The sequence below is a fragment of the Carcharhinus amblyrhynchos genome, chromosome 2, assembly GCF_965287045.1.
Source record: "Carcharhinus amblyrhynchos chromosome 2, sCarAmb.v2.hapA, whole genome shotgun sequence".
Taxonomy (NCBI): domain Eukaryota; kingdom Metazoa; phylum Chordata; class Chondrichthyes; order Carcharhiniformes; family Carcharhinidae; genus Carcharhinus; species Carcharhinus amblyrhynchos.
In genome coordinates, this window is record NC_137325.1 from 112,885,055 (window position 1) to 112,898,102 (window position 13,048).

At 41.9% G+C, this 13,048-nt stretch overlaps 1 protein-coding gene across 4 annotated transcripts in view; it reads left to right on the forward strand.

Annotated features, from left to right (window-relative positions):
- LOC145357750 (sickle tail protein homolog) overlaps positions 1–13,048 on the forward strand; it is a 567,669-nt gene that overhangs the window by 7,793 nt on the left and 546,828 nt on the right. For 2 of the 4 annotated variants that reach the window (XM_080211333.1, XM_080211229.1), the window contains exon 2: positions 445–563. The exons of the other annotated variants lie outside the window; for them this stretch is intronic. In XM_080211333.1, the coding sequence (XP_080067459.1) occupies positions 485–563 (79 nt within the window). In that variant the 5' untranslated portion in view covers positions 445–484. The remainder of the gene's footprint in view (positions 1–444; positions 564–13,048) is intronic. 4 annotated transcript variants of the gene reach the window in all.

The following is a 13,048-nucleotide window of genomic DNA, read 5'->3' on the forward strand; positions in this document are numbered from 1 at the left end:
ATGGGGCTTCAGCTTAATACCTCATTCTGAAAGACTGCATTTGTGACAATGCACCACTCCCTCAGTACAGGAATGTCTACCTAGCCTTCATGCCCAAGTCTCTGGAGAGGCTCTTGACTTGGGCATCACAATATTTCTTTGATTTTATAGTGGAGACAGTCGGAAAAGCTTGTGGCAGAGCTATTATGGTTTCCCCCACTGATTCTATGAGGCTGTCAGCAGAGTGGTGCTGAGGGACCCAGCAAGTTTTGGCACTAGATAATTAATGGCATGAGTACAGTATTTTGATGTATGCTATATATGCATCCTTACTGCAGCCAAAAACTGTGGTTGTTGTGTAAACCTAAGAAAAAAGGTGGGCTTGGATTTTTAATGTTTTATATTTTGTGTTGCACCAAATGTCACCAAAGTTTTAAATTATTCATTGTACTTGTGTTTCTGCAGAGTCTGCTGCTCTGTAGGTCTTTGATGAGTGGGAAATGGCATGCATGCCAATTCGATGACCCAAAAAGAAAATGAAAGGGAATTTGGAAAAAAAAATGAACTGTGGACCACAGAGATAGGTGCATAATTCTGAAAAATATCTAAAATATTGTATATAAATGAAATTGCTGTGGAATAGCTGGAAGCTACCTGTGAGTGGAAGATTTGCCCAGTTAGTTTTTGAGGAAAAACATACTTCGAGAGCCTTCTTTGAAGTGTTTATATTTGTAGCCCAAAATAAGACAAAATTGTAATCAAGTATTTTAAAGTCTCTGTTTGACCAAGCTACAGTGGGCACTTTTGACTTGATTCTGTGTGTTCCATTCTTGACTCTCCATTGGAAAGTTGTGAATTAAGGCCCCACTCCAGGAAATAAACATTTTACAGCTTGACAGTACAGTAAAATTTTGAAAATATCCATTATTGTATGAAGTATCACCTTTTCATATGACATGAACTGAAACTGTCTTCTGGGTCAGGTAGGCGATGCCTTGATCTCGCCTCTATACATTTGTTCCAATATAAGGAATTAGAAGAGATGTTTGCAATGATCTATGTTTTGAAGAAGTTCAATTAAGGTACAATAGTTTTTGGCCTGAAATCCTGTTGAACTAAGTGAACTTCCCCTCCTCTATTCATAAATGGAAAGAATTTCACATTCCTTGCAACTGGGAGCTTTTAGAGAATATTTATCCTTCTTAGTTGGCATTATATTCCAGGAAATTGACTTTGCAGATCCTGATGTATGAAATTGCTTGTTATTTGATTTGTAACAAACTGGACATCTTATTCATCCTATTGGCTATAAGGAAAAAAATGTAAAGGGAGTTGAATGCCCACTTCAGGAATATCCAGAGCCCTACTCAGTGTTGTACTTGGTAAACTGCCTATTTTGTTTGACAAAGAACTGCTTGTTATCTTGGGAATAAGGTTAGTCTGTGGAGGAAGAGGAGTCATTGCTAATTTGTGCCTAGGCAGAGCCCAACCCTGTGGCATTTCTTTTGGCAGTGTACATCTGACAAGCAGTACCCCCAAGCCTTGGTTTAACATTTCTCCCAAAAACAGCTCATGGCCCGAATGAAAAGACCAGATTTGTGAGGATTTGAAATGAGCTAGAAGATTTGTCTAGTTTGTGCAAGGGGGAGAATCTCCAGGAAAACCCCTCTCTGTGTAAGACTGTTCTGGGATTAAAAGTTGTCAGGCTGGGAAAGGAAAGGACTGGAAGCGAACCTTTGGAGCTCAGAATCTCTTTGCACTGGTTCCGGGAGAAGTGAGTGTCTACTTAAAGGGCAGAAATAACCCGTGGAGCAGGCAATTTGTGGTTGTATTTAAAGTAAAATGGAGAGTTCAGTTCTGGCGATTAACATATATAAATTGCCTACTAAAATAATGTTTAATCAATATTGTTTTTCATTTGTTACAGAAAATGTTTTAAAATTTGAAATCTTATTGTGTGACCACTACATTGCTTTTTTACTAACCCCCCCACCCCCACCCCCACCCTCACAATGACTTCCTGTACTACAGTGCAGTGGTCAGTCAGCCCATCCATTCTGCAGCTATGTGACCTATTTGACCAAATTGAATTTCAGATCCCCTATGTTGTCACTTACTTCCAGCAGTGCAGCACTGCCTTTATAGACTGCCGCAGCTCATCTGCTAAAGCCCTTATTCATTCCTTTCTAACCTCTTGACTCAATTATTCTATTGCTGGGTCCCACTTTGCAAACTTCAGCCCATCTGTCAGTTTTGCCTGAGAACAAGTCTCATTCACCCATTTGTGTTTGCCAACCTAGAGTGGAGCCCTGGTGGCAATATCATGATTTTTGAAATTCGTATCTTATAGCCTATCTCTGTACCTTCCTCCAGCTTTACAGCTGTTTTGAGATCAATGTGCTTCTTTAACTCTGGCCTTCATTGGCGCACTGATGATGGCCATGCCTTCAGATACCTAGTCACTAATCTTTGACATTCCTATCTCTTTTGCCTTTCTGGTGCTTGTTTTTTCCTCATTTGTTACATTCTTTGTGATAATTACTCCTGTGTTGTGATTTAGGAGGTTTTCCTCTGTTGAAGCTGCAATATAAATGTAAGATCTTGCTTCTAAGTTAACTTGACAACTGAAGAAGAGCAGAAAGAATTGAACAGAAGCCCCTGAAGAGCAGCTGGAGTCCTATTGTGAGACATGCCAATTTTTTGAAATATGATTTTAAAATGTGGCAAAATGCCCTATCATCACAATCAACGCAGCTGTATTGAGAAAGCTTGTTTGTTTTTCCTTGTGTTTCATCCCTCCCCCATGTAGACCTATTACTCACTGGGGAGAGGAAGAAGTCAACATTGGTGATGACAACAATAAGGAGCTTGTTTAAATTCTTAACTTGAAATGATCATGTGGATGGGGTCATCCTTTTTCTCCAGTGTAATGCTAATAAGTTTGTAATTTATATCTTATCACTTTTAGAGCAATATAAAAAGTATAAAAACTAGCATAAGGGCACTTTACTCAAATGCTTGTAGCACTCGAAACAAGGTAAATGGGTTTTTCAATATAGATCATCATGAATGAGTATTATTTAGTGGCCATTACAGAGGCATGGTTGCAGGGTGGTCACGACTGGAAGTTAAATATCCAGGTGTAGGGGTGGTGTAGCTGTGATATTTAAGAATGACATCAGGGCGGTAGTGAGAAATGATATAGGTTCTATGGAGAAAAGGGTTGAATCCATTTTGGATGGAAATTAGAAATAGCACGGAGAATAAGTCACTGATAGGTGTAGTCGGTAGGCCACCAAATAGTAGCATCACAGTGGGGCGAGCCATAAGCAAGGAAATAACTGATGCGTGTAAAAATGGTATGGCAATTATCATGGGGGACTTTAATCTACATGTCGGTTGGTCAAACCAGGTTGGTCAAGGCAGCCTTGAGGAGGAGTTCATAGAATGTATCCGCGATAGTTTCTTCAAACAGTATGTAGTGGAACCTCTGACGGGAGCAAGCTATCCTAGATTTGGCCCTGTAATGAGACAGCAATAATTAGTGATCTCACAGTTAAGGATCCTCTTGGAAGGAGTGATCACAGTATAAAGAACAAAGAACAGTACAGCACAGGAACAGGCCCTTCGGCCCTCCAAGCCTGCGCCGCTCATGCGCCCAACTAGACCATTTGTTTGTATCCCTCTATTCCCAGTCTGTTCATGTGGCTATCTAGATAAGTCTTAAACAATCCCAGCGTGTCTGCCTCAAGCACTTTGCTTGGCAGTGCATTCCAGGCCCCCACCACCCTCTGTGGAAAATACGACCCCCTGACATCTGTGTTGAACCTTGCCCCTCTCACTTTGAACCTGTGACCCCTTCTGTTCATCACCTCTGACCTGGGAAAAAGCTTCCCACTGTTCACCTTATCTGCGCCCTTCATAATTTTATACACCTCTATTTGGTCGCCCCTCATCCTCTGTCTTTCCAGGGAGAACAACCCCAGTTTACCCAATCTCTCCTCATAGCTAAGACCCTCCATACCTGGCAACATCCTGGTAAACATTTTCTGTACTCTCTCCAAAGCCTCCACATCCTTCTGGTAGTGTGGCGACCAGAACTGAATGCAGTATTCCAAATGCTCCATATAGCTGCAGCAACATATGCTAACTTTTATACTCTATGCTCCGTCCAATAAAGGCAAGCATGCCATATGCCTTCTTCACCACCCTCTCCACCTGTGCTTTCAACTTTAAGGATCTGTGGACTTGCACACCCAGATCCCTCTGTGTGTCTATACTCCTGATGGTTCTGCCATTTATTGTATAGCTCCCCCCTCCATTAGATCTACCGAAATGCATCATTTCGCATTTTTCTGAATTAAATCCCATCTGCCATTTCTCCGCCCAATTTTCCAGCCTATCTATATCGGGCTGTATGCTCTGACAATGTTCATCACTATCCGCAACTCCAGCAATCTTTGTGTTGTCAAACATACTGATAACACCAGCTACATCTTCTTCCAAATCATTTATATATGTCACAAACATAGAACCCTATAGTGCAGAAACAGGCCCTTTGGCCCATCGAGCCTGCACCGAACACAATCCCACCCAGGCCCTATCCCCATATCTTTATATATCCTACCCACTAATCCCTCTAACCTCAAACCAAGCATGGTTTGTGATATATATAATGACCACTAAATAATACTCATTCGTGATAATCTGTACTGATTCAATGATATGGTTGAATTTAAAATACAGATGGAGCATGCAAAGGTAAAATCCAACACTAGCATCTTCTGTTTAAATAAAGGAGACAATGCGATGAGGGAGAAATTGGCTAAGATAGACTGGGAACTAAAACTTTATGGTGGGAAAATTGAGGAATATTGGAGGACTTTCAAAGTGACTTTTCACAGTAGAAGTATACATCAGTGATAAGGAAGGACTGTAGAAAAAGGGATGATCACCTGTAGTTATCTAAAGAAATAAGAAAGGTATCAAATTGAAAGAAAATGCATACAAAGTGGCAAAGGTTAGTGGGAAATGAGAGGATTGAGTAATCTTTAAAGGTCAATAGAAAGCTATGAAAAAAGCTCTGGAGAAAAGTAAAATAGATTATGAGAGTAAATAGCTCAGAATATAAAACAGATCGCAAAGGTTTCTACAAATATATAAAATAAAAAAGAACGGTTAAGATAAACATTGCTCCTTTAGAGGATGAGAAGTGGGATTTAATAATGGGAAATAAGGAAAGGGCTGAGGCATTGAACAGGTATTTTGTGTCGGTGTTCGCAGTGGAAGACACAAATAACATACCAAAAGTTGATGCCAGGGAGGCTATGGCAGGTGAAGACCTAGTAACGATCACTATCACCAAAGAAGCAATGTTGGGTCAGCTAAAGGGACTAAAGGTGGACAGATCTCCTGGCCCTGATGGAATGTATCCCAGGGTGCTAAAAGAGATGGTGAGGGAAATAACAAATGCATTCGTAGTAATTTACCAAAATTTGCTGGACTCTGGATGGTTCCAGCAGATTGGAAAACAGCAGATGTGATGCCACTGTTTTAAAAAAACGAGGTACTCAAAAGGCAGGTAACTATAGGCCAGTTAGCTTAAGTTCTGTAGTGGGGAAAATGCTTGAACCTATCATAAAGGAAGAAATAGCAATATGAATTGTCCCATTGGGAAGACACAGCATGGGTTCATGAAAGGCAGGTCATGTTTACCAATTTAGTAGAATTCTTTGAGGACATTATAAGCACAGTGGAAACGGGGAATGGGTGGCTGTGGTGTATCTGGATTTCCAGAAGGCATTCAACAAGGTGCCGCACGAAAGGCTGCTGCATAAGATAAAGGTGCATGGTATTATGGGTAATCTATTCACGTGGATAGAGAATTGGTTAACTCACAGAAAGCAAAGAGTGGGGGTAAATGGGTGTTTTTCTGGTTGGCGATCAGTGGCTAGTGGTGTGCCTCAGAGATCAGTATGCGGACCGCAACTGTTTACAATTTAAATAGATGACTTGGAGTTGGGGACCAAGTGTAGTGTGTCAAGATTTGCAGATGACACTAAGATGAGTGGCAGAGCAAAGTGTGCAGAAGATGCTGAAAGTCTGCGAAGGGATATAGATAGTCTGCGGGGGCCTGGCAGATGCAGTACAATGTTAGTAAGTGTGAGGTCATCCATTTTGGAAGAATAACAGAAAATGGACTATTATTCAAGTGGTAAAAAAATTGCAGCATGCTGCTGGGTGTCCACGTGCATGAATCACAAAGTTGGTTTACAGGTGCAGAAGGTAATTAGGAAGGCAAATGGAATTTTGTCCTTTATTGCTTGAGGGATGTAATTTAAAAACAGGAAGGTTATGTTGCAGCTATACAAGGTACTGGTGAGGCCACACCTGGAGTATTGTGTACACTTTTTGTCTCTTTACTTGAGAAAGGATAGACTGGCACTGGAGGAGGTGCGGTGATTCACAAGGTTGATTCATGAGTTGAGAGTGTTGGCTTATGAGTAGAGAAAGAGTGGACTGGGACTATACTCATTGGAATTTAGAAGAATGAGGGGGGGATCTTATAAATACATATAAAATTATGAAGGGAATAGATAAGATAGAAGCAGGGTGGTTGTTTTCAATGGCGGGTGAAACTAGAATTAGAAGGCTTAGCCTCAAAGTAAGGGGGAAGCAGATTTAGGACTGAGTTGAAGAGGGACTTCTTCACACAAAGGGTTGTGACTCTGTGGAATTCCTTGCCCAGTGAAGCAATTGAGGTTACCTCATTGAATATTTTTAAAGCAAAGATAGATTTTTACCAGTAAAGGAATTAAGGGTTATGATGAGCAGGTGAGTTAGTAGAGCTGAGTCCACAGAAAGATCAGCCATGATCTTACTCGATGGTGGATCAGACTCGAGGGACCAGATGGCCTACTCCTGCTCCTATTCTTATGTTCTTATACTGATCAGAAAAAGTAAGCTGTTCTGTTTTTTGTTTGCAGTAATGTTTTATTTATTTTTCGTGAAAAATGATTTGGTCAGTGACTTCAGTAAATACTTGATGTTATCAAAGAAACACAAGTTATAAAACTTTGAATATCTGATGTATGTAAGCTTTCTAAAGATTAAGCACATTTGATTTGATCATCCACAGTTATTAGACGTGCATTGTATTGAAATAATTCTGACTTGTGTCTTAGACCTGTCAAATATTTCTACTTTTTATTTGGGTGACACTTGTCCAAAACTATACTTCTTATTCATAAAATTTCAAAAATGTTTCAAATTGAAATTCAGGGTACAATAAAATTCAAATAAAGGAGGTCTCTTACATCTTGCTATTTCTCTGAAGCCTCATTGAGCCTCCACTGACCTACTTGCATTTGTCAGAGCGTGAACTAGTGGCACAGTGGCTGCAAGCCCTTTTGTATTTGCACCGCCATTATAGTCTGTGTAAGTGGTGTTGGGGAAAATGAGGTGTAGCTGCCAGGATCACCTGACAAAGGTGGCAGTGAAGTGCCTGGAGCTTAAAAGCTAATTCTTGCAACTTGATTTTCTCAGCTCACTGTTGACCTTTGCGTGACAGCAGCTCCAATCATAACCTTTGGAAGTATGTCGAGACAGTACATGGATGGGGCTGTACAATTTTGTGGGAATTCTCACTTCTCATGGATTGAAGTGCAAGTCATGTACATTGTGTAGAGGGCATCCATTTGGATGTATGGGAACACCACCACCTGCAAGTTCCCTTTGAGGTCACAGATCATTGTCACTCAAAACTTATTGCTGTGCCTTCTACGTCCCTGAGTCAAAAAATAAAACTCCCTTTCTAGAGCACTGTAAGTGTAGCTCCACCACATGGACTGCAATGGTTCAATAAGGCAGCTCACTACCACCTTTTCCAGGATTATTAGGGATGATCAATAAAAGCTGGTCTTGTCAGTGATGCTCACATTCCAGGAATTAACTTTTTGTTTAAAAAGCTGTATGAAAACGTTGTGATTCCACTTCTCAATGTTCAGATATCAGCCTCCATATTGAAATTTGACATGTTGCAAAACTGACTAACTTCATGATGAATATGTTGAAGGTAAATGATTTTCAGTTGGGGATAAGTTTTTAGAAATTAATATTTTGGAAGATAAGGTAATTAATTTAAATCTCAATCTGGGACATCACTTGTGTGCTACTTTGCCATGGTGATTGGTTACAGGAAACTATCCTTTTGTTTTTGGTTTGCCTGCATGATTTTTCACAAACTACAGGCAGTTTAGATCTGGAGCAGGAACAGCTTGGAAACAAGTAGAGAGAGCTATCGACCATGGGTGCTTGGAACCAGCTGAAACAAAAAGCAAAGGGTTGTCAGAAACGAGAGTATGTTCTGCGTTTGGAGTCAGTGAGCAAGAAAGCATTGAGGCCCATACTAAAGTGAAGGTGTCCACATTAGTGAGACACTTGAGGAGAGCTGGAGAGTCACCTGGCTGAATGCTGGTGGAGGAAATCTCATACCTCAGCAAATGGTAGGAATGAATCAAAGTGAATTCCTTAGAGCTATGATACACCTTTATTTGGCTTCAGGAGAAGTGAAGGAATCCTCAAGATCCTGGAGTGTACTGGTGAACTTTCTGGGGTGGAATCGAAAATGGGGAATGACCTATTGGGATTTTCAGGCTTGAAGATTACTTGTTTGCATAGTGTATAGTCTTAAGTTAATAGTGCTTGCTTTGTTTAACTCTTGTACAATAAAAAATAGTTTTGCTCAAAACATGAAACTTTGTGGTTAATTACTGGCTGTTTGATTTTTTTTTTAAAAGATGGTCTACCTTGAGTTCATAACATATACATGAGGTTGTTATGAAACCTTTATTCTTTGTTATTTAACTCTCTTGAACTGTTTCAGTCAAGGACATCGAAGTAATGGAGGGCATCTTAGGTGACAAAGCATATCTGCTGTTCCCGTAGTTAATAACTCACTCTTTCTAATGATCAGAATGTACTGGTCCCCGAGTGAGAAAGGAAGAAAATATGCTATCTTGCCAGCCCTGAAGAGGTTAAATTTTTCCAGCAATGGTCTAAAGTCTTATGGGTGAAAGAGTTTGGATTTAGTGCTAGCTCCCTCCAGATGGAATGAGTTACGTTCATGCATGGCTTGGTGGCTCCTGCATCCAGGTGTTCGCTGCCTTCCATCTCAGACATAGACGGAGCAGAGGTCTGTATCTTTAATGTTTTTGCATCCCTTTCCTGAATGTGGTGCTTTCCCCTGGGTACAAATTGGACTGGGTCAATTGCTGCACAACTATAACAACATTACTGAGACAAGCAGTAATGTTACTAGAAAGTGAAATGAGAATGCTAAGCACTGTTCCTCTCATCAGTTTGGTTCTCACTCTGCTGCTGAAGAGTGCAAGCTGTACTATTGCTTTTAAATTACACAGGAATTTGATTTGGTTCAGCTGTTTGCACTTATTTTCTGTGGGGTTTTATGCCAATGGGATGTATATGAACTGATCCAGGAATCCTGCATGTAATTCTGTCTGCAGACCACTGAAACATGCAAATCTTTAACTAACTTCAAGGAAATTCTAGATCGCAATGTCAGTTTAATAAGTGTACTAAATATAAGATTGTCTGTCAGGTACAAACTACACTTGATAACATTAAAAATGTGAAGAATATATATCTAAAATATTAAATTGTTTCCATGTTTTTTGATGTTGAGTAACATGTATTTTAAGCTTAGGAGATGGATAAAACTTGTGTAATAAGACAGATTGTGATCTTTGACAGTAATATACTTTGCATCACTGGGGAAGGAGAGTTATGAATTATTCATTGCCAGTAATTCTACTTCCCTTCTGCTGGGAAGGAATGTTGACCTCCAAGATATAGTTGTGTAGAGCGTTCAAGTATTTGGCTGCAAACTTCTGTACTGTCCAGAATTTCGTAACTTAATACTTTGGAATCTCTCCATTACTGAGACAGCAAGTTCTGAGCAGAATGTACTTAGTTGTTGTTCTTCTGAAAAGACACTACAGACGGAATTCCCCAAAGCCCCCCCTGCTGGTGGGTTCAATGACAGGCATGTGGGGAGGATATGGTGGGAGGCCCAAGAATTGGTTTAACGTTGGTGTGAATATACAGTAGGATTTTCTGTTTGGTGCCCACCATGGCTGGTTGGAAAACCCTCCAGAGGCTGCCGTGAACTTCATGCATTCTGTTAATGGGATGCAGGTGAAGGGCCGACCCTATCCTTCACACCAGATTCTCTATGATGCCAGTGAGAAAACATGTCGGTGCAAAACATCTTTAGGACAACATTTCGTGCAGATGTTGGGATTTGCCTGAACAATGCCAAGGGCTGCCTCCAGAGTTCAGAATGGGGGCTGCCTGGAATGCCACATTAATGGGTCAGGGGTCCAATCAGGTCCTTCTTCCAGCCCCCGAATGTTCCTGGAAATCTATCTTTATTGTCAGGAGGTACATCTTCTGGTCGCAGAATGCTCCTAGAAATCCATCTTCATTTTCAGGTGGTCCACCTTGTTTCTTCAATAATGAGTCAGTGACGTTGGGCGCCTTTTCAATACGGCACCCGGACATGATGGCGATCTACGCGTTATCCAGACCTGCCCCGCCACTGATTATGATGTAAAACATCCAGGTGCATAATTAATGAGATTGGGGCCAGAAGATTTGGAGTGTTTTCCCGCTGGTTTCCGCAGGATTGAATATAAAAGTAGGGAGGTCTTGCTGCAGCTGTATAGGGCATTGGTGAGGCCGCAGCTGGAGTACTGTGTGCAGTTTTGGGCGCCGCACCTGCGCAAGGATATTTTGGCCCTGGAGGGAGTGCAGAGGAGGTTTACTAGGCTGATACCGGAGTTGAGGGGGTTGAGCTATGAGGAGAGGCTGAATAAACTGGGCTTGTACTCGTTGGAGTTTAGAAGAATGAGGGGAGATCTCATTGAGACGTATAAGATGATGAATGGGATGGATAGGATAGAGGTGGAAAGACTCTTCCCGCTCAAAAAAGACAGTAGGACTAGGGGGCACAGCCTCAAGATAAAGGGGGGGCGGTTCAGAACGGAGTTGAGGAGGAACTTCTTCACTCAAAGGGTGGTGAATCTCTGGAATTCTCTGCCCGTTGAAGTGGTGGAGGCTGCCTCGCTAAATATTTTTAAGAAGCGGGTTGATGGGTTTTTGATAAGAGAGGGGATTAAGGGTTATGGGGAGAGGGCGGGAAAGTGGAACTGAGCCACGACAGATCAGCCATGATCTTATTGAATGGCGGGGCAGGCTCGAAGGGCTAGATGGCCTACTCCTGCTCCTATTTCTTATGTTCTTATGTTCCTCCATCACAGGACTTTGTCTCAAAATCGGAGAATTCCACCAGTACATCTTCCTGACTAGTGAAACAAAATGGACTGTGAAAGAGGCACACAATACCTCAGCTTGTCAGTGAATTGAAGTTTATTTTACCTTTTGAATTTTCTACTTGTCACCCCTATGAGTTTGACTGTACATTCAGAAAATATTCCAAGTTCTCATCCCACTCCAGAGATTTTGTGCGCAATCTAGGTTGACACTTCAGCACAGTACTGAGGGACTGCTGCACTGTCAGAGGTGGTTTCTTTTGATTGAGGCATTTAATTAAGGTCTGTCTGCCCCCTCAGGTGGACACACAGTACCTTCTGGCACTGTTTGAAGAAGAGCCAGCAAGGGATGGGATTTACCGCACACCGCACGCTTTGCGGCAGTGGAAGGTGGCCTGCCACTGGCATCTTCTAGTCTCACCGTTTTCAATGAGGTTTCCCACTGAATGTCCCCCATGCCGCTGGGAGACTTGTGGCATGAGTGTGTTGGCAGGACTGAAAGATCCTGCTGGCGTGAATGGCTGTAAAATTGCAGCCAAGGCTTCCTCCTGTCCTGGCTAACGTTTATTCCTCACAAACATCCAAAATGAATTCTTACTGTTTATTTCATTGCTATGTGTGGGATCTTGCTGTCTGTAAATTTACCCATGTTTCCCAAATCAAGACAGCAAATTTGTTATAAAAGTGCTCCCTGATTATGAAGCACTATGGGACCTTGAATAGAGTCCATATATGCAGATTGTTTCTTTCCCTGTTGTCAGAGTGGAGTACTTTGTGTTGGCTTGTTTTCTCCCCACTTTTTTGTTAATATCACCAGTATGCATTAGCATGCTTCCATTTTGTGGTCAGTTTTTGTTTCTTGCGAACTATCATATTTTCACTACTTAATTTTATGCGCAAATGAGGAATGGATCCTTGCTTCCAAAAGGACTGGAACAACTCGGTGAGCTTTTCGATAAGTACAGGACCAGCAGCTTTGTAGATCTCTGCAGGTATGGCACCTGCCCCTGGGGCTTTGCCACCATATAGCTGGCTGACAGTGTTCGTGACTTTGGCTACTACCAGTGGGTCATCCATGGCGTTGTTTATATTGACCTAGGGAATCCTGTCTATTGCCTCATCGTTAATAGATGACGGTCGGTTGAGGATGGCTTCAAAGTGTTCAGCCCATCTCTGCAGGATCTGAGCGCTCTCTGTAATGAGAGTTGTACCATCTGTACTCAGGAGGGGGGAAGTCCCGAGAGATTGAGGTCTGTAGAGAGTGTTGAGGGCTTCATAGAACTGTTTCAAGTCATTCTGTCAGTGTATCCCTGTATTTCATCTGCCTTGGCGCTCAGCCAGACATCCTGCATTTTATGCAGTTTATTCTGGATTTTTCTTGGATGATGGGTCATTCTGACAGGCCCGATGAAGATGGTGCTTCTCAACAAGTAGAGCCTGTATCTCCTCCTCATTCTCATTGAACCAGTCATGCTGCTTGCGGGTAGAGGGCCCGAAAATCTTCAGCGCAGATGTATGGATAGCATCCCTGAAACGTTCCCAGTCGCCCTCAGCGCTGACTGCAAGATGTAGGTCAGCAAGCTTGATTTCTAAGTCTTCAGCCAGTGCTGAAGCCAAGTTGGGGTTCTTTAACTTGGCCGCATTGATTCTTTTCACAACCTTGCTTCCTTGTGGTTGGCTCTTGGGTCTGATGCGGAGCCTCATTTTGGAGACAATGA